Raw genomic sequence first — 20707 nt, 5'->3', positions numbered from 1 at the left:
GCCCTGTGTGTCACGGGTCACCCGAGCCCAGGCGGGAGTGGGCCAGATAGATGTCTGGAAGCTGGGACTCGGGCCGCAGGGAACCATCGGCAGATCCAAACCACAAGCAGATCCAAAGGTTAGCACCAAAGAGAAACCACCAATGGGCCTGGCCTTGGGGCAAAATCCGTTTGCTCTCTGCCAAGACCTGTGGGCCAAAAGGGCCCCTACCCAGGGGCAGAAGAGCTGGAGCCCTCTCCAGGATGTCAGGGAATCACCCCATGAACTTTTGGGGGCACTGTTTGTGTGGCATTTCATGTACAGGCGCACATGCATCGTAATTGTTCTGTTGTCTCTGAACCCATTCGACTTGTTTTGAGAGATACCATTCTAAATAAAAATGACAAAACAAGTAGAAAGCGATTTCTAATGCCACGGGAAATCAAGACGACTTCTCCTCCTGTAGAGAAAGTGCTGGCGAGGGTTGTAACATTGACCGTGGCTTCGGCTGTGTGGACTGGTGACAGCTCTGAAAATCATGGGCTCGGGAACCGGGTGGGTGCTGATTCCATCTCAGCTGAGCTGCTTACACCTTGAGGAGAAGATGGTAAAGGAAATCGACCCGGACGTGCTGCTCTTCTGATGCCTGGAGGCCCGGCTGTGACCTTCATCCCCTTTCGAAACCTCTGCCCAGGGCCTGAGCCCGAGTCCCCTGTACCCTCCAAGTGCTCAGTGGCCGCACAGCCATGCGGTTAGGGACACGGTGCCACCCACCAGCCGGAGAGCGTGCGGCCAGCAGCAGGGGGAAACCATGCGGGGGAAGAAAAGAAAAGAAAAGAAAAGGAAAGGAAAGGAAAGGAAAGGAAAGGAAAGGAAAGGAAAGGAAAGGAAAGGAAAGGAAAGGAAAGAAAAGAAAAGAAAGAAAAGAAAAGAAAGAAAAGATGAGAAGGAAGGAGATTAAAAGGCGAACAGCACGCAGAAGAAGGTGGAGGCTGACTTTTCTTTAGCGGTCCCCTGTCTCCTGTTGCCGCGCGGGCGATGACACTCCGCCATGAGTTACTGGGGGAACAGAGACACAGTTCTCAAGGAACTTGCTTCTTTTTCTCTGCGAAAACTTGGGCTGGCCCTATGAGGAGAGAGGACACAGCAGAGGTGACACAGCGAGCAAGGGCAGAGCACCTGAGCTGTCTTGTGTTGCTCTTCTTTGGAGAGATTGTTGGTTGTTTTAACCGAATGCAGAACAATCCGTGTGAGATTTTATGTAGGAAACCCAGTTTGTCTTCTCTTGGCCTCTTCGACTGAGAAATACTGTTGGTGAAGATGCCAGATACCAGCTGCTAACCACCACCCACCTCCGTAGGGGTGTATCTTGGACCAGGAGAGCCGGAATGAATTTAACTGCTATGATACCAAAATACTCCTGGGTGGGGATGCATCCCTGTAACCCTAGCACTCTGGGAGGCTGAGGCAGGAGAATCGCAAGTTCAAGGCCAGCCCAGGCAATTTAACAAAGAAAAAGGGGAAGTAAAATAAGGATCAAGATGCAATATGTATGTGTACCAGTTCCCCAGGATGAAAGTATTTATTATGTATTGCAAACACATACAAATAAAAAGGGGAGAATTAAATTCCAAAGAGCACCCTAGAAGTGAAAAGCTCCCCTGGTGAGAACCAGACTGATATGGCAGGCGCCCCTACCTCTGACCTCACACAAACCATTTTGCTGGGGATACTAGGTGTATACATTTTACCCTACTGGCTGCATCTTTAGATTCCAAATATGTATATAATTTTTTAACAGGAGCTTGCTATGTGATTCAGGCTGACCTTGAACTCACAGAGATCCTCCTGCCTCAACCTCCCAAGTGCTAAGATCACAGGCATGTGCCACCACACCCTTCTCTTGAAATTTTTTAAATTAAAATAAAAAGGCCTGGGGTTATACCTCAGTAGTAGAGTGTCCCTGGGTTCAATCCCCAGTAATGCCAAAAAAAAAATTTTGGGGGGGTACTAGGGATAGAACTCAGGACCTTGTGCTTGCGAGGCAGGCACAGTGCCACTGAACTACATTACCGGGGCCAAAAAAGTTTTTTTAAAAAAAGAAAAAATCTGTATCCCTGGAAAATTGAATTTCTTTCATGATTCTAACCAAACTGATGTTTATAAAGTTACAAGAAATCATCTGTAATTCATGAGCTTAATCTGATTATTCAGGAAATATTTTTGTACAGCAGAACATCTGTCACTAGTTAGCTTATCTAATTTCATGCATTAGAATGCAGAATGTGTTTCAGATAGTTAAAATACAGCAAAAATTGTGCATATATGTGATTATTTTATAGATTTGAAAATGAAAGGTACTTCTAATATGTCCACATGTGGAATTTTAAAGGGGTGTGTGTGTGTGTGTGTGTGTGTGTGTGTGTGTGTTACTAAGGATTGTACCCAGGGTCTTTGCACTGAGCCACATCCTCAACTCCCTTCCTTTTTAATTATATTTTTGAGACAAGGTCTTGCTAACTTGCTAAATTGACTGGGTTGGGCTGGACCTTTCCATCCTGCCTCAGCCTCCTAGAGTGCTGGGTTTATAGGCGCACACTACCAGGCCTGGCCAAGATTAAACAATTTTATCATAACCATCCTGTTTTTCATGAGGAGTAAAATAAAGATGACTCCTACCTTCATAATTTTATACATTATCCCTGCGATGTCAAAGGCAGGGAGGGAGAGGCTGGATCATGGAATAAATATCTGGATATCACAATTAAGTAAAGTAATTGATGAAAACAATAAAGTGAAACTGAGCAGACACTGACAGCAAATCCTACATTTGAGTTCAGAAAAGAAAGTTGCACCATTTGGAATTTTAAGCCCAGAGAAGAGGAGGCTTGGGCCAAAAGAACTGTTTTCAAACAGTTGCTGTAGGGGTCAGGACCAGATCAACAGGAGGAGGTTAAATGATACTGAGAAATCGTTTCTTCCAAAAGCTGCTCAAAGCAAAGGAGCTGGCTGCCCTGTAAGTGGAGAGATTTGAGCACTAGTTCTAGAACTATTAAATCATTTAAGGAAAAGAAGCTAAGCCTGGCCTCCTACCTCCCATGCTGGTATGGTGGCCTGTGTGGGACACCCCACCTCCACATCAGCTCCTTCCAGTAGGTCAAGTCCTAAATGTGGTCCAACGCTTCTTGCTACCTCACAGTAAAATCATGGTGCTACCACCAACTAAAGTCACTCTGATAAAAGATACTGAAACGGGGACCCGGATTCGGCTCAGTGGTTCTGCCACCTGCCTTGCAAGTGCAAGGGCCCGATTTCGATCTCCGGTACCAAAAAAAAAAAGGCACTGGAACCAAAACTGATGAAACATGCGTACTGCTATAAGACTTTGGAAGCATTCCTTTAATAGCAAGACATGTTGCCCTTTTTCGGTGCCCACTGCTGTGAATTTGGCTGTGAAGGCCACAGAGCGGATGCCTGCTGAGAACCCATCTGTCCTCCAGGCCAGCCAAGCTTAGTTTGAGCCCATTTAGGGAACCAGGCAACACCCAACCGCCAGTGACACAATTTCAAATACTTTGTAGCTAGGGATGATACTTTCACTACTGGAAAAACACAACAAAAGACATTGTGTGTGTGAATTTCTTTTAAAGCAGTGCTATTCCTCCTGACCCTGCAGAAGGGAAGAGTAATACAGTACAGTCATATAAACTTCCATAAATAAATACAGGGGAAAACAGCAAAATAAGAAGAGAGAAAGGAGGGATGATCTAGAACCCTTCCTCAGGAGAATTCGGGGGTCTTTGCTGTCTCTCTGCATTATTTAAAGTAAACCAGGGGATTTGGCTCAGTGGCGCCACCGCCTGCCCTGCAAGTGGAAGATCTGGAGTTCAATCCCCAGTACCAAAAAAATAAATAAATAAAATAAAGTAAGCCAAGGTACTGGTGTGGTGGTGCACGCCTGCAACCTCAGCACCCAGGAGGCTGAGGCAGAAAGACCACGCAAGTTCAAGCTCAGCCTGGCTACATAGTGAGACAAGGCCAGTCTGAACTCCATGGTAAGACTCTGTCTCAAAAAAGAAAGAAAAAAGAAAGAAAGAAAGAAAGAAAGAAAGAAAGAAAGAAAGAAAGAAAGAAAGAAAGAAAGAAAGAAAGAAAGAAAGAAAGAGGCAAGCAAACAAGCCAACAAAGTGAGCATTAGGTTTAGTCTGGTTAGGTCTTTGACATTTTATAAAAAGAAAAATTCTGTCCCTCAGGTCTCCCTCATCCCTGTGTGCCTCCACTTTAAATTTTTTTTAAGAAAGTGTCCATCCTTTTTGAATGTTGTTATTTAAAATTATAGACCGAGGAATCTGCACATTCCTCTAAGTAAATCAGGAAAATCCTCCACACGTCATAACTCAGACCCTATTCAATATTTTCAGTCTTCTTTTTTTTCCAGAGCAGACAAATTCCCCGGAGTGCTGCAGCGTTCCACAGCATCCTCCTTTTCGTTTAATTATTCTGCAGGATGAAAAGCTTTTTCACAGCACCCACAGATGCCGTCACCCCCAGCGCCCACACAAGGCCCATGATTGTCGCGTCTTCCATCCTGGCCTCTGTCCTTCAGGCGCCTCACAGGGAACCCGGAACCTGCTCCCAGGCTCACAAGTCCCGCAGCCCCCCCTATGGGGACAGAGATTGAGGTTCTTTCTGTCACCAGGAGCCAGCTCTGTCCTGAGAGGCGGGGAGCCCAGGCCTGCGGACAGTGCCCGCTCCTTCTGTCTTCTCCGGGTCCACTGTGCTACTGCTCTGTCCCACAGTGTTCCTGCGGTCCCAGAGAGTGGTGTCCCAGAGTGCCCCACGGAGAGCTGCGGGGCTGTGTGCGCCCTCTGTGGGTTGGAGAAAACCCTGAAAGTATTTCCTGCTGCAGCTGGCCCTGCAGTCCCAGCACTCCAGGAGGCTGGGCAGGAGGACTGCAAGCTCAAGGCCAGCCTGGGTGACTATGTTACTTGGTGGGACCCTGTCTCAAATGAGAGAGAGACACAGACAGACAGACAACAATGTAGCTCAGTGAGTAGGCTCTGGGTTCAATTCCCAGTAAAACACACACACACACACACAGGGCAAATAATAGATATACAAACTCAAAATTTTCACAACTATCTCATGTATATTTCAAAGCACGCGCACACTGTTCTACTGAACTAGGCTGCTGGTGAACTGCTAACACTCTCTCAACTCCATAGGAAGTAGAGGTGAACAGGTGTGACACGCCAGCTAGTCCAGAAGGGTACTGATTATTTTACGATGAGAGGAAAGTAGCTCATGTCTACATAACGTTTAATCTCAATTAAAGAGATTGATCGCAGGCACCTTTTAGAATTCTATTTTGTTTGGTGGATGTGGAAGGGTCCAGATCTACTCTTGACCAGCAGTAACCAAGCCGTCCAGTGGAGGAAGGGGAGAGGGACAGGTCACTGTCTGCTACTGGTGGTAGAACAAAAGCTCAGTAGAGCCAGGCATAGTGGTGCACACCTGTAATTCCAACACTCAGGAGGCTGAGGCAGGAGGATCTCAGCGAGTTTGAAGCCAGCCTCAGCTACATAGTGAGTTCAAGGCCAGCCTGAACTACATAGTGAGACCCTGTCTCAAACAAACAAAAGCACACACACACAAAAGTGCAGTAGAGAACTCTGCCATCAGCCACAATTAGTACAAGGAAGGAACTCTCTTATAAGAGAATCTGCTGCCAAAGTGCATCGAAGAATTGCTTTCAACAGGACCAAGAGAAGAGTCCTATTAAAGATAACAGTTATCCTTTGTAAACAAAAGCCGACCTTTTACATATATTTTACCTATATTTTTCTACCGTACACTCCTAATATACACATTTCTGTGTGCACAGACCCTCAGCACAGTTGGATCGTGGCTCTGTACAGCTGTGGGACATTCATGAAGCCCCCAAGCCCATCTGGAAACGGACAGGGGTCTGGTCCACCTCGGGCAGAGGCAGCAGAGCCAAGACCGGAACGCACGCACCGCCCTTTTCTCTTCTGTCTGTTTTTATCAGTCCATGTTTGCAGTGCGCAGTGAGCGCTTCCTCGTGGGAAACCTGGTGCGTGCATGGAACAAATCTCGTCTCTGTTTCCTTCCCTCCTCTCTCTCCTTTTTCCCTCCATCTCTTGGTCCCTTCCCATTTGCAAAAGATCCACCTCCGTTTCCTTTGTTTAGCTCTTTGCTTATACCACGGACAGAAGAGAGACCATGGGTGAAGCTCCTGGGGCCCATTTCCTCCGCGGAGAGGGCAGGTCCCGAGCACCTGCAGAACACCCTGCCCTTGCGCGCTGCGGCTTTCATTCTTGACTGATTTTCCTGCAGGAAGCAGAGCTTGATTTGCGTGCTCCTTATTCTGGTTCTCTCTGATTTCTCCCTTCCAGTGAAGTTTAGTTTTTTCTCTCCCCCCGCACTGAGAAGGAAAAGCTTTGTCCATTGAGTAAGGTGACATTGTGCAATTTTTCTTCTATTTCACAAAATAAATTCTCGGTTGATCTTACCTTGGCACCTATTTCAAAGGCTGCTAAAGGCGAAACAAACATCTTAACCAAGCGCCTGATGCAAGGCTCGGCTCTCGCAGTTCTGCACCATCTAGTTTTACTACAAGTGATTTCACAGGGGACCTCGGCTCCCGTTTCTCTCCCGGACGCCCCAGCTCTTTTTTCTTCTGTAGACAATCAAAAAAGGAAAAAAAAAGCAAAAAGCATTTTGTTGGCTCTAAGTAGTTTTGCTCAACCCATAAGCTCCGTGAACAATAGACCGATTGTCAGTCAAATTCACGCGCTCTCTCTCCTCTCCTCCATCTCCAAGCTCTGCGGCCTGGAAACAAATTATTTCATCTCTTGCGTCTCAGTTTCTCATCTGCAAAACAAGCACAGGGGTGCACACATCTGCGCATTGCTGGGTAAAACAGGTCCTGTTCCCAGCAGAGGCTGCTCTCGATAAATGTGTATTTCTTGGCCTTCAAAGAAGCTTGTGGGAAATTATACGAGCAACACCAAGTCACTAGAAACCAAGAAGTCATCTCTTCATCTTAGCTGAACATCCAGGCTTGGGCTGGGGCCATAATAAAATATTATTATGGTTATTATTATTACTTATTATTGTTACTTGGTGACCCTGGAGACTGAATGTCAGGGCTTCCCACTGGGCCAAACCCCTCCCCCCACCCTTTTCAAATTCTTTATTTGCAGACAGGATCTTGCCAAGTCTCTAAATTGCTCAGGCTGGGTTTAGATTTGAAGTCCTCCTGCCTCAGCCTCTCAGAGTGCGGGGATCACAGGTGTGCACCCCCAGGCCTCCCTCAGCTAACACATTAATACATTTGTTTGTTTGCTTGCTCGTTTGTTCAAGGCAGTCTTCCAAACAACTTCCAAAAATTTAAAGTGAAGAAGAAACTCCAAACTGAAGCTTGGGGGAGGGCTTTTAAATGTGTTCCCTCGATCAAGAGATACATTGAAAGCAATTCTTCAACCCTGCGAAATTCTTCCTCAAGACGCTCTGTACTTTTCCTTTATAATATTTAGCACAACTGTGATTGATGTCTGGGGCTCTGGGAGCTCCTGCTCTCTGCCCTGAAGAAAGGGACCGTGTGTCTTGGCCAGCTGCGCCCCCAAGCCACGGGCACAGCAGTCGGTTTCGAACACAGCGCTTCTAAGAGGCTGCAGGTGAGTCTGCCTGAAATCCACTTCTCCATTTCCCAGTGACTTGTGGTGAAGCGGCCCCTAATTCTTTCCCCTGCAATTACACTCCTCTTCCCTTGACCCTACTTCATTAAAAGAATCTGCTTCCAGCCAGGCATGGTGGCACATGCCCGTAATTGCAGCACTCAGGAGGCTGAGGCAGGAGGATTTCAAGTTTGAGGTCAGCTTGGGCCACATAATGAGTACATCGCCAGCCAGTCTGGACTGCATGGTGAGACCTTGTCCCCTCTGAGGGAGACAACAAATAATAATAATCTGTCTGTCCATGATCTTTCTTCTGCTCTGAAATAAATGCTTTCATTTGCGGAGAGTCAAATTGAGAGACATGGGTTTCCACTTGGAAAAATCCTATCACAGAATCATTTTTATTAAAGTTTTCACATGTGAAAAATTGGTCCTTGTATTTTTGGGTAGATTTTCACTGGTTGCAACTTCATAAAAATAACAGGCACTGGTATTTCCTCAGGAAACTCAGTGAGCATTCTTACAACATTCCCCTAAAAGAGCAAGGAACATGATTTGGGGCTGGCCGTCCATTGTGGTTTCTTTCTTATCCTAAGCCAAAAATATATCGACTACAACTACACTTAATTGCTATTCATTACTTAGCTGAAAATACATTCCACAGCCTGGGTTAAAAATCCCTCGGTGCAAGAGGGGAAAGGGAGCTTCTCGGGGAAGCTGGGACGGAGGAGGGCGGATGGGGCCTGGGAAAGGCGGCCCTTTGTGCTTGTTTTTCAGACCCTTAGGACTGGGACAAAGGACCTGTGCAGAGGGAGCACGTGCAGAGCAGGTGCCTGAGCCGGGCTTTTCATATTTCACAGGAATTCCTGACGAACCTGGGATTCTTTATCCTTGTGAAATGCAGTTTGGAAAAACTAAACATTCTTAATCTGAATATGGTGCGGTTCAAAAATACAGTGAATGCAAGCAACTTTAAAAACTTACTACCGTAAAAGACACCGTGCCGTGAGTCCCCCTCAAACTCCTCCTCCTCACTGTCCGCCGCAGCCCTGGAGTCCTAGTTCCAGAGGGTCTTCGTTGGCACCGACCTGGCCGCCTCAGTGTCCTGAAAGGGCTCAAACCGTTTCCCTTTCGGGGTCACCATGACTTTGGGGAAGAGCCGGCAGCCACACGGTGCCAGATGCAGGAATAAGAAAGGTGAGGACACAGCGTCGCGGTCTTAGGAGCTCTCTCTGTTGGGTGGCTCTCGGCAGAAACACTCACTGGATTTGTGACCACCTTGCAAAGACCCACGGGAAACAAGTCCGCAGAGCTGCTGCCTAAAGTGATCAGAACAGAGGGAAGAGACCAAAGCGAGAGGGATTCGTGCCAACCTGGCCTTTGGTGTGACACCCTGGGGCCCCGAAACCGGGGTGTCCGTGTGCCCAGCACCCTCTGGGAGTCTGTGAGGAAGGGAGAGGAGGCCCGGAGGCTGTGGCCTTTGGGGATTACTACTGTCCTCGGAAAGGGCCGGGTTTGCTTGACCTCCTGCTCTCCCTTCTGGGTCTCTAAGCAGTCGGTGCCTGGTCCCTCTCCCTCCTGTGGGGGCTTCTCCCAGCCTGCAGGGTCACCGGTCAGGACAGGATGTGGTTTCCCAGCCAGCACGGCCCGCCCAGAGGCTCATGGCAGCCTCAGGCTGTTTCTCCAGCTCACCTGGTTCCTTTCCCCACAGGTTCCTTGTTAATTTTCATTTTTTCAACACTTGGGTTTGAATTCAGAACCTCCACACAGAGCTAAAGCCACAACTCTTATTTTTTTCCTTTTTGAGACAGGATCTCGCCAAACTGATAAGTTCCCCAGGCTGGACTTGGACTTTCGATCTTCCTGCCTCAGCCTCCCATCATTAATGTTTCTCTGGGCATCTCATCCTAGACCTCTGTGACTCACAGGGATGATCTAAGAGCACATCTGGAGCGAGGTCACGTGGAAACTGCACGTATGTGGAGGCAGTGTCAGAGCCGGGGTCCTGAGAGGGCTGGCTGCAGTCTGACAGTGGTCACAGGGGCAGGAGTGGTCCCCATGTCAGCTTAGGCCCCTTGTGCAGGCCACAAAAGCAGATTTGGCTGAGGATAAAGGAACTCTAGTAGAGCAGAGAGCTTGCAGTTATGAAAGCCCAGTCCCCAGGTGTGATACGTAACATGGGTCCTGTGCTGTGGCTCACACCTGTAATCCCCGTATGCGGGAGGCTGAGGCAGGAGGATTGCAAGTTCAAGCCCGGCCTGGGCAACTTAGCAAGTTCCTGTTTCAAAGTAAGAAATAAGAAAAGAGCTGGGGTGTAGCTCAGTGCAAAGGTTCTGGATTCAATCCCCAGTGGTGGTGGGGAAACAAGCTCTGAGAGTCCTTGGGGAGGGGAGGGGAGGCTGTGCCTGGAGGCTTTCCTACTTCTACACAACCCGGGGTGCTGCGGAATCAGCGAGAGAGGAACCCGAAGAGCAGGAGGTGGCTCCTCTTAGCTCGGAGCCCCCAGCCCCACAAGGAGCCGACACTTGAGTCTGGCTGGAGAAGATGGCTCCCTGGCCATTCAGCTTTCCCTGTCTGTTCTAACTCTGGCTTTCAGGGAGGGGAGAAGGTGCGGGCCTCACGTGGGGTCTCCCAGGGTAGCTGCAGCCCTGGGAACCGTAGTTTAATTTAATCGTACTATGACCATATTCTCCTCCAGGGGACTTCGAGCTGCTCGAAATTGGGGACCATGTTTCTCAGGAGGCCCTAGAACCTTGTCCACCCTCTCAAGAGGAACTTCTAAAACTAAGTGCACGGAGGCTTGTGTCTGTCTTCCAGTGACCACCATTGGACTGCGCAGCAAGACCCTGCCTCAAAAAACTAGAAGGGGGGGCCGGGGATTTAGCTCATCAGTTTGGTGGCCTGCCTCACAAGCGTAAGGACCAGAGTCCAATCCTCATTACCAAAAATAAAAAATAAAAATTTTTTTTCGTCTCTGTTCTACTAATTAGGACATCCAATACATTATTCAAATGCTTATAATGTCTCCCCATAAGAATTATGTTAACTGTTTAGGGGAGGGGAGGGGGAGGGATGATAGGGTTGAACTGCACAGCAGCGAGGTCCCGTCTCCTCAGACACTGGATGGGCTGGAACCATTTGAGCTTCCTGAGGTTTCCCCAAGAATTTGCCCACAGCCAAGTCCAGAGTCTCAGAAGCTAGGGACCCACGTGTCCGCTAACCGCCGGGGGACCCCAAAGTGGGGTGGGGCTCTTTTGGGAATGTGCAGTCTTAAGTGACCCGAGATGGAAGTAAACAGACCAAATCGGCCACACGTTGTTGGATGGCACCTTGGTGAGCCAACGGGGCACAGGAAATCCACCAGGCAGAAAGCGGGGTGATGGCAGCCAAGGGCTTGGTTTCCTCCAGGAACCAGGCAGCACAAGGCAGCAATGGCCGCACAGCAGGGGACGTGCCAAGTGCTAAGTGCCCCTGAACGGTGAGCTTTACAGTGGCTACTTTTAAACTGAGCGTAGTGGTGCACGCCTGAGATTCCAGCACACAAACCTGAAGCAGGACGGTTCCAAGTTGGAGCCCAGCCTGGGCAATGCAACAATTTAGAGAGACCCTGTCTCAAAATAAAAAATAAAAAGGCTGGGGATATAATCCATGCAAAGGCCCTGGGTTCACTCCCCAGTGCTGTGCAGGGTGGTGGGGGTGTTAATTTTATATTATGCTATTTTTTACATCACCAAAAAATAATAGGCCACTGCCAACCCAGTTAGGTCAAGATTCCTGCTCAGAAGGTTCTCTGTACCCTAGAAAGGATGGGTATAGGTCACAGTGACACACACCTGTATTCCCAGCACTCAGGAGGCTGAGGCAGGAGGATCTCCATGAGTCTGAGGCTAGCCTAGGCTATATAGTGAGACCGTGTCTCAAACAAACAAACAGAACCAAATGAAAGAAAGAGAATGGAAAGACAGGAGATTCCTCTGTACAAAGAAGTCTCTGGCGAGATCTGTTATGGGAACGCAGTCCGGGCTTATTTAGCAATTCTGGCAAAACGCCTCATGAGAAGAGCTTGCGAGCAGAGCTTTCCCGCCTGTTGAAACGCTGTGCTGGGTCTCCCTCATTCCCTCCCAGACCGCGTCTACACGGCGGCAGCACCCTGCAGCACAGGTCCCCAGCCTGCTGAATGCGACCCAATCCCCGGATGTCAGTGACCCCGGATCGTCACACATCAGGTGATGCGGCCCGGCTCCTGGCCATGGCCTTTCCTCATCCGCGGTGCGCTCGCCACATCTCGCAATCGGTGGCTCCCCGCGGCCTCCCGGAGGGGTCAAGCAACCGAGGGAAACAGAGCTAGGAGCACCGCCAAGGAAGGCTGTGTTTCGCCCTTGCTGGCTGCCGTCCAGTTTTGTTCGTCTGGGACCGGAGATCGAGCTCGGGACTTCGCGCTTGCGAGGCTGGCAGCGGCGCCACTGAGCTACGTCTCCCGCCCTGCCTTCCACTTCTCACTGCGCCCAGGCCCCTGGGGGTGGGATGCAGGACTCCAGAACTCAGCTGTCCGGAAATCCCTGGACGCTCCTCCCAGGGTCCCCACCTGCTCCTGAACCAGAGCAGGGCTCTCTCCGTGGGGGCCGAATTCCCTTCTTACATTTCTTGTTATTGTTGAAGTGAACAGGGCTTGCTCTGCAGCTGTGGCCTGGCCCCTCCGCTCCGAAGTCCACCTCTGCCGTCCCCAGCGAAGGTCCCCATCCTTCACCACAGCTCAGGCCAAGCACTGAGAGGGACTCTTCAGGCGGCTGTTCCTCTCATACCCGAATTATCCTCACACTCTGTGGTCTTCACTTACAAACTACACCCCAAACCCGAGTGACTGTTCCCCTGCTTAGGCCATGCGGATGGCCATCCAACCTCCTTCCTTTCCCCTGCCCCGGCCTCCTGTAGCTGTAATTTCACACAGAGCCACCTGGTCTTCTGTTCTTCAGACTTGCCAGGCTCCCCTTCTACCACAGGGCCATTGCACTTGCTGTAGCTTTTTCCCGGAACTTGGTTCCTCCCAGTGCCTGGACAGCTCTTCACCTCCTTTCCTCCTGGGTGCCACTTAAATGCCACTTGTTCACCGAGGCAGTCGGAGTCACTGATCTGAAGTGGCCTCAGAACGTCTTCTGTCCTTTTACCACGCCTGATCTGCATTCTTAGCAGGTGACCACTATTTACCAAGGATTCTAAAGAGTGAGTGTTCACCGCCTATTGCCGTCCAGCTTCCTACAGAACACCCTGCACTCTGCTCTTGTAGGGAGTGTGACCCCGCAGAGCCTATCCCCCACCAAGAGAAAAGAAAACCTTCCTGCTTTTGAAACTGGTCCTGACCAATAATCCCGCCAACACACAATTTCAGGAACACAATGCAGGGGAAAAAACCACCCATTAGACCTCAGGAAGGAACGACTAACAGCCCCAACCACAAATCCCTCCCGTTTGGCACTGCATGGGGAGGAGAGAGGCGGACGGGGGAGAGGGGATGGACTGTCAGGATGCTTCCACCCAGTCTGGGTCACTGCGCCCTGGAGCCAGCGTGCTCACCAGGCTTTGAGAAGGGGGAGGTTGGGGCCGGGAAAGTCCCCAGGCCCCAGCTCACCAGGCACCCCGAGGCCTCTCCTATTTCTGGTTGTGGTGGCGCAAGCCCATAATCCCAGCACTCGGGAGGCTGAGGCAGGAGGATCGCTGCAAGTTTAAGGCCAGCCTGAACTGCACAGTGAGAACCTGTCCCCAAAAAATTAAAAAATAAGAAAGAAAAACATTCCAAAAATGAAGTAAATTGAAAAATAAAAATAAAGCAAAACAATTTCTCCAGTTTCCATGTGCTGAGAAACTGCTGTCGGCTGAGCCCTGGCCCTGAGGAAGCGCCAACCGAGACCAGGACCACAGGCGTTTTCTGGACACCTCGGGCTTTCATTCCACCCCTGCGCCAGCTGGGCCTCCTGCGTGCCAGGGAGACCCGTTTGTGAGTCCGCTGGGTTCCCGTTTCTGTGAGCTGTCCTGTGCTCTGGGTGGTGGGAAGGCAGGGGAATCCAGACCCAGATTCTGGCCCTGGCAGATTCAGGGTCCCCGCCCAGCAGCCCCTGGGCCTCCCCTCCCCTGCCCCCCTGGTCGGACACTGAGCTTCGGGCTGGCGTAGGCGCAGGTGGCACGCGGGGCAGCATCTGGGAGGCTCTGCCAGCTCAGGACGTGGCAGCCCGCGAGTGCCAGGGCAACTGCTGTGACCCGTTTCTGGCAGAATCAGCGAAGACTGCTCTCAGTAAAGCACTTCTGGCCCCACTGCTGGCCCAGGTCTGCAGCGCAGCGCACCACACTCCTGCCGGGCTGGAGCAGGCACCTGACTCTTCTTGCTCTACGCCACCTCGGCTCCCCTGTCCCCGCGCTGTCTCCTGGTCCCCCTCTGCCCACCCCATCTCCCCATTTCCTATGGTGCTTGACCCCCAGGGGCTGCAGTCTTTGGGGGTTTTTCTTTCTGAGGTTGTGACTCCTTCAAAGCTTCGCACTGGAAGCCACAGAGCCCGACTTTGGGCTGGGAAGCCAGAGCCCCCCTTCCCCCGGCTCCCACCCAGCGGGAGGAGACGGCACAGGGGAGCTGAGCGTGAGGTGAGGTCGGAGTTCTGCCAACCCGCCAGGCACAGGCGGGGAAGCAGGTGTAGTTTGCTATGGACAAGAGTCTTGCACGAAACCCACCAGGGCTGTAGGACGCCCTTCTCTGGGCGTCCAAGGTGACTTTAGGATTTTCTCTTCTTTCTTTCACCCACACTTACCTAATGGACTTCCTACCCCCAGGCCTAGACGGCTGGGTGGGGAGGGTGTGCTCGGCAGCACTGCCCCATGGAGGGATGGAAGCCCTGCCCTGCCCCGTCCTGGGCCGGCTCTTCTCTCAGACTCCCCAGATCCTATGTACACAGGGATCTTCTCCCACCCCATTTCTAGAGAGCAGTGACCCCGCTGTACAACAGGCCCAACCGCCCCCACATGATACAGACAACGGTATCTGTGCACACAGATGATCAGAAACTGCAGGGTGTCGTGGCGCACACCTATAATCCCAGCACTCGGGAGGCTGAGGCAGGAGGATCACTGTGAGTTCCAGGCCATCCGAAAACAAACAAAAAGCAGAAACATAAGTGTGCATGCACGCGCATGCACACACACACACACACACAAATCCTCTCATGTGTTAAGAAGATAAGTTGTAGGTCATTTTCTTCTTACTGTTGTGATGATATTTATGCAAAAATATTTAGAGCTCCAGAAAAGGAAAAAAACAAATCCAACCCATCATATGCGCTTCCTCTGATGGCGTTGTTAGGAGCAGGCACTCCTGCAGAGGCATCATCCTGCCACTTTCAGCTTTTTCAGGACCTCCTCCTCCTCCCCCTGCAGTGGGCAGGTGTGGCCGGCCCGGCCACAGCCCAGGCTCCAGAGTCACCGGAGCAGGGGTGGCCTCACCATGCTGGGTCCAAGTCAGGTCCTGCGGGTGCGGTCAGCTCCTTCCAGGGAGGACAGAGGCCTGCGGAGCTGAGCCCCTGACACAGACACCTAGGCACACGTCCGCGAAGGCTTTCAGACGCTCCTGAATCGGTTCTACTGCACTCACGGAGGAGAGGAAATTCCACGGTACAGGCTGAGAGGTGGACTCGCTGGGGGGCATAACGAACTGAGAGGGCTGAGGTTTGGAAGCGCTCATCGTGATGAATCGCAGGACTGACTCCATTTTCAGCTGGCTTCGCTACCATAAAAATAAATGCCAGGTGGAACTTTTTTATCTGATTCTCCGGGCTTACCCTCTTACCTGAGTGAGGTTAGTCTCGGCCGCGCGGACCGGCTGGTCTCTGTGTGATTGATCCTACTGTCCACAAATGCTGCTTGGATGTGGCATCTTCTGTTCTCAATTCCCGTGCACGCACCTTGCATCCCTGCAGGAGCTGGGCGGGAGTTTCCACTTAAAGTCACTGCTTAATTAATTCCCTCTCGTTCTCCTCTGTCCACGTAGTGAGCTCTGAAGTCAAACTCATTCAGTCATTCAACAAACACCATTCCCAAGGAGTGCACACTCTTCCGGGGGAAGTACTTGAGTAAATAATGACACTCAGCACACAGACGATTCAGCGGCACGTGGCACAAGAGCTAGAGGAATTTTGAGGAGGATCCTTTTCATCCAGGAAGGGGTGGAAATAATTTACCACATGGGAAGGGCACGCTAAGTGGGATGAACTTCGCAAGAGAGTCCAGGAGATACGAAAGCATGTTTAAGGCAGGCAGTGGGCAGAGTGCGGTGACTCACCCGTATTCCCAGCACTCAGGAGGCCGAGGCAGGAGGACTGCCATGAGTTTCAGGCCAGTGAGTTCTAGGCCCACCTGGATTACAGAGCAAACCTCTGTCTCAATAAAGTAAAATGAATAAAATAGGCAGTGAGCTGTTGCTAGAGGTATTAGAGTAAATAAGGCCCCCAGAGCAAACGCGTGGCATTGTCCATGGGGTAAGCACTTTGGAGAAGGAGCTGGAGGGCTCTGCCGCGGGCCTGAGATTGTTCTTCAGGGATTCTGACCGGACCCTTCCAAGGAGAAGCCTGGGCCAGGGCCAGGGCCAGGGCTCCGTGCCGGGCGCCCGCCTGGATCACAGCCCTGCTCCCTGTCCTGCACCGGCACACGAGACAAGCACAGCGCCACCCCGATGCTCACGCCTGGCCTGGGCCTGGGCTTTCGGCCGGACCCTCCTTCCCCTCCGTTTGCCCCTGCTGCCTGGGAATTTGGGTGGATTTATTTTACACGCTGAGCACACACAGGCGTTGCCTCTGGCTGCTTTTGATTTCCTACGAGCTTCAGTTTTGAGGCCGCGTTCTGTCACCGCTCCTGGCCTCGATTTTTAGATCGTCTTGTCTCTCCTGCCAAAAGCAAGATAAATGTTCCAGTTCAGCTGGGTAGTGGCCTTGGTGCTTGGCCAAAATCTGCTTTCCAGCTTTACTTTGGCCTTGGCCTTGGAGAGCCAAATTGTCCAGTTCCCGTTTCACCTGTGTTCCCTCAGGTGACCTGCTGGGTTGCCTTGGCACCGGATTGGCACTGTGTAAACGGGCAGCGCCAGCTTCGCCAGGTGGAATGAGCGCTCATCTACGAATGTGCAGCGTCAAAGCCAGGGAAGCATTGGTAGTGAAATTCTATTAATAGTCGAAAGGGAGTAAGTCACAACAGTGGTGGCTGTAAAAACTGTTATTTTAAGGGAAAAATTAAATTTAGGAAGAAAATTCTATCATTGTGAGTCACAGATATATAAGCAATTTAATTAATAATGAAAGACATGCAAGAATAAACATAAATTAAAGATGTAAATGCTAAGCCAGGCACGGTGGTACACAACTATAATCCCAGCACTGTGGAGGCTGAGGCAGGAGGATCACCTTGAGTTTAAGGCCAGCCTAGGGTACATAGTGAGTTCAAAGTCAGTTGAACTACATAGTGAGGCCCTGCCTCAAAAATGAAACAAAAAACCCACAAAATCAAAGTCTGACTGATGGTAACAAGTCAGATCTGTAACTGAAAACATTCCAAGCGCCTCTTTATATCTCTGTGTGAGCTTCGGTTTCTAGGAGCTTTGATGAGACGGAATAGTCCCCGTGGGCCAAACCCTCATGCCCAGCGGTAGAAGAGCAGGGAAAACCTGCCCTTGTACAGTGTCTATCAGAAAGGCACGCACAGCGACCGCCCGTAACCCTATCACTTGGAAGGCTGAGGCAGGAATATCACAAATTGGAGGTCAGTCTGGGAAATTTAGCGACTTAGTAAGCCTAAATTTTTTTCAAAAGGGATTCCAAGCCCTGTGTGGTGGAGCACGCTTGTGATCCCAGCCCTATGGGAAGCTGAGGCATGAGAATCTCGAATGTGAGGCCAGCCGGTGCACCTTAACAACTTAGGAAGAACTTGTCTCAGAATGGCTTTGTGCAGGGGCAAGAACAGAAGAGGCAGAAAACCAAACAGAAGCAGAAGATCCCCCACGCCGCCCTGCAGGCCTCCATCTGGAATCCGGGGAAAGGAACAGCTCTGGCCTAGAGTGACATTTGTGTGACCTTTATTAGATTTCATTGGGGAAGAAAAAAAATTCTACTGGCGACTGACTGCCTCCTGCTTATTAATAAAATAAAATGCATGTGCCCTACAAAGCCTGGATGAAAGAGTCCTGTTTACTATCATGTCCCATGCACGCTTATTTAGTAAGTGGGTATGAGCACCTGTGCCATGCTGGGTAATGGATTGGACAGTGTATTGATACAGAAAACTGAGAGATGTAGAGAGGCTTCAATATTCCTCGGGAGTCACAGTAGGTGACACCCTCTGTCATAGGGATTTGTGTTACATCAGCGCATGCATCCGTTAAAGCCAGAGCTGGCTACAGTGTTTTACTCTTCTGATGTAAAAATTACAGTGACTACAGGGGCAGTGGCACGTGCAAGTCTTAAACCCGTTTGTCCAGTTTCAGCAAGATCTCAGCTCTGCCTTCTTCCAGCAGCACAGGCAACCTCACCTTGCACACCACTGAGGACACACAGCCGCCAGGCAGGCATCCCTTCAGCTCAGGCACCACTGCAAGGGCGCCGCAGCCCTAGCTGCCTCTTCTTCCTCCTCCCGGTGACACTGGACGACGTGTCCCTACTCCCACGGGAGGCCAATTCCAGTCTTGCCCTGGCTTGTGTATCTCATCCTCTCCAAACTTCTGAGGCCTTGCTCTACAGCATCCTAACACATAACATACACAACACTTCTCCTCCTTCCCCTCCGTCTCCTCTGGGGACTGAGCTACAACCCACTCCTGTTTTTACTTTTTGAGACAGGATCTCAGTAAGTGGCTCAGTTGCTCAGGCTGGGCTTCAAACTTGGGATCCTCCTGCCTCAGCCTCTCTGAGTGCTTCACTTACAGGTGTGCACCACCACACCCAGCTCATTTCTCCTTTTTTTGTGGGGGGTGGTACTGGGGATTGAACTCAGGTCCTCGCGCTTGCAAGGCAGGCCACTGAACTGCTGAGCTAAATCCCCGGCCCTCGTTTCTCCTTCTTGAAACCACTTTCCCTATGGCTTCTCCTCCACGCATCAAGCCTCTTACTGCAGGCCTCTGCTTAGATGCTGTGTATTTAGCTGTGCGCTCTCTGACCACCCCTCCTCTTCCCTACGAACTTCTTTCTTCACACCCATTCCCCTGTACTTGCGGGCTGTGTGTGTGTGTGTGTGTGTGTGTGTGTGTGTGTTTTGCCCACAAGACAAACATGGCCTTTGCCTTCATAGCATCTCATTAACTGCTGCACTCCCAGCATTTAGCATAGAAGCTGCTGCATTAATGCATTACATATTTGTTGCTGGATGAAATCATTAAATTCACTTACATCATCTGTAAAATGTATTGTAATATTGTTTCCTTCAAAGATTTTTAAATTTTTTCCTAATAGCCCTTGCCATTCTTTTTAGGATAACATTAAACAAGGACACTGCGACAGTTTTGTTTGTATAATTTTATAACTTCTTATGAATCTGCTGTTGTACTTTAAACAGAAGTCTTGCATGTGGAAAGGGCTCAGTGAGAACAATTTTAGTATAAAAATCCTGTAGTGTGGAAAGCTCCTTGGAGATTCTATATTTAAATTTCCTCAGATGGTTCCTCAGAAGAAGGAAAAACCCAAAGTACTGTACTACTTTTATGACTGCTTGGTTATGTTTTTCTCAGATGGGGCCTCTCTTGTGGCTCGACACCACAGAATTCAGGTTCAATTTATCTTTCCATTGTGAAGGAAGGTATCTATTAGTTTCCCTAACTAAACTTTATAAATATCTTAGTTTTCCAGGCAACAATAAATGCCCGAGTAGACATGTAGTAAGTACGTTCTAAGGACCTAGCATGGCCTTAATTGCACGCCTTTGTAATATTCATATACACATACACGTCATACATGTACGCCTGTGCAGAAAGGTAGGCAGTACTGTAGATAAAGAGTTCATTCTTCTGCCTTTTTCTAAAATCGAAGAAGCAGAAACATGGACAACATTAAGCGAGATCTCTGTGTACAAGACATGGCTCTCTTTACAGACTGTTCCCCAGCCCTGGCCTAAGTTTTGTTCACACAGTAAAGGTCTTCTCAGCCGGCTGCGGCACCACAGTCACACAAGTGCCGCCTGACAACGTGGCAGACCAGCCTCACCTTGAAGTCTTACTCTGATAAACCCAGACTAAGAGCCCACTGGAAAGGCGACTCTAGTCTTCAGTGGCATGTCCTGAACATGACAAAGCAGATTTCCGAAGATTCCCTTCAGCCACCTCTACCCTGTTCCTTCACTCAAGTACAATCCATCTCACTCGGGGTCTACTTCTCCCTCTGCCTGGGGGCCCCAAGTCCCGCCCCCTCTCCCTCTCTCAGACGGAAGTGTCCATTTTCCGGGTAGGCTGTGCTTTCCTTTCCGGGGAACTAATGATCTGGACATTAAGAGAAGAACCAGGACGTGCAGTGGGAAAGCAGCCTACAGAACACGCCCTTAGCTGGGGGGTAGCGTGACAAGATTCGGGGACAGCGGGGCTCCTGGGTGAGCAAAAGCAGCCTGGGAGGGAGCCTGCGGGCGAGCTGGGCCGGCCACCGAGTTACCCATCAGTTCACCTTCGTGCAACCTGCTTGCTCTCAGGGCCTCTCTTCGAGGGCTGCTCGGTGTGTGCATCCTACTTATGCCTTTTTTTGGGGCAAGATTCCACTATTTTCTTGTCTTCGTAGTCATGACTCCCTCCACACCAGGAAGGATCCTGTGGAAGTGGGAGCCAAAGGCCCTTCTAGCCTCACTGAAAGGAGGTTGTGGAGGCCGAAGAGGTCTCCGGGGCCCGGAACGCAGGGATCCGGGTGACCCCGGATCCCGAGGGGCCCCACATCCCTCTGGGGTCGCAGTCCAGGTTGGGACGAGAGGGGGCGGCACCCAGTCCAGGCACCTGCAGTCCGGCCTCAGCCCTTTGCCCAGCCCGCCTTTCCGCTCCC

The 20707-nt window shown here is 50.5% G+C and overlaps 1 protein-coding gene across 1 annotated transcript in view; it reads left to right on the top strand.

The window, feature by feature from the left end:
* Window positions 1–8821: 8821 nt before the first annotated feature.
* Window positions 8822–20707, top strand: part of Secisbp2l (SECIS binding protein 2 like) — a 53973-nt gene continuing 42087 nt past the window's right edge. The window contains exons 1-6 of the mRNA XM_033765325.1: window positions 8822–8876; window positions 11805–11876; window positions 13765–14309; window positions 15096–15189; window positions 16738–16803; window positions 20259–20389. Of these exons, the coding sequence (XP_033621216.1) occupies window positions 8822–8876; window positions 11805–11876; window positions 13765–14309; window positions 15096–15189; window positions 16738–16803; window positions 20259–20389 (963 nt within the window). The remainder of the gene's footprint in view (window positions 8877–11804; window positions 11877–13764; window positions 14310–15095; window positions 15190–16737; window positions 16804–20258; window positions 20390–20707) is intronic.

This window comes from Fukomys damarensis, unplaced genomic scaffold, assembly GCF_012274545.1.
Source record: "Fukomys damarensis isolate Sample0158 unplaced genomic scaffold, DMR_v1.0_HiC HiC_scaffold_17, whole genome shotgun sequence".
NCBI classification, from domain to species: domain Eukaryota; kingdom Metazoa; phylum Chordata; class Mammalia; order Rodentia; family Bathyergidae; genus Fukomys; species Fukomys damarensis.
Note: the sequence above shows the minus strand (reverse complement) of the source record. Positions and strands in the feature narration are given on the sequence as shown.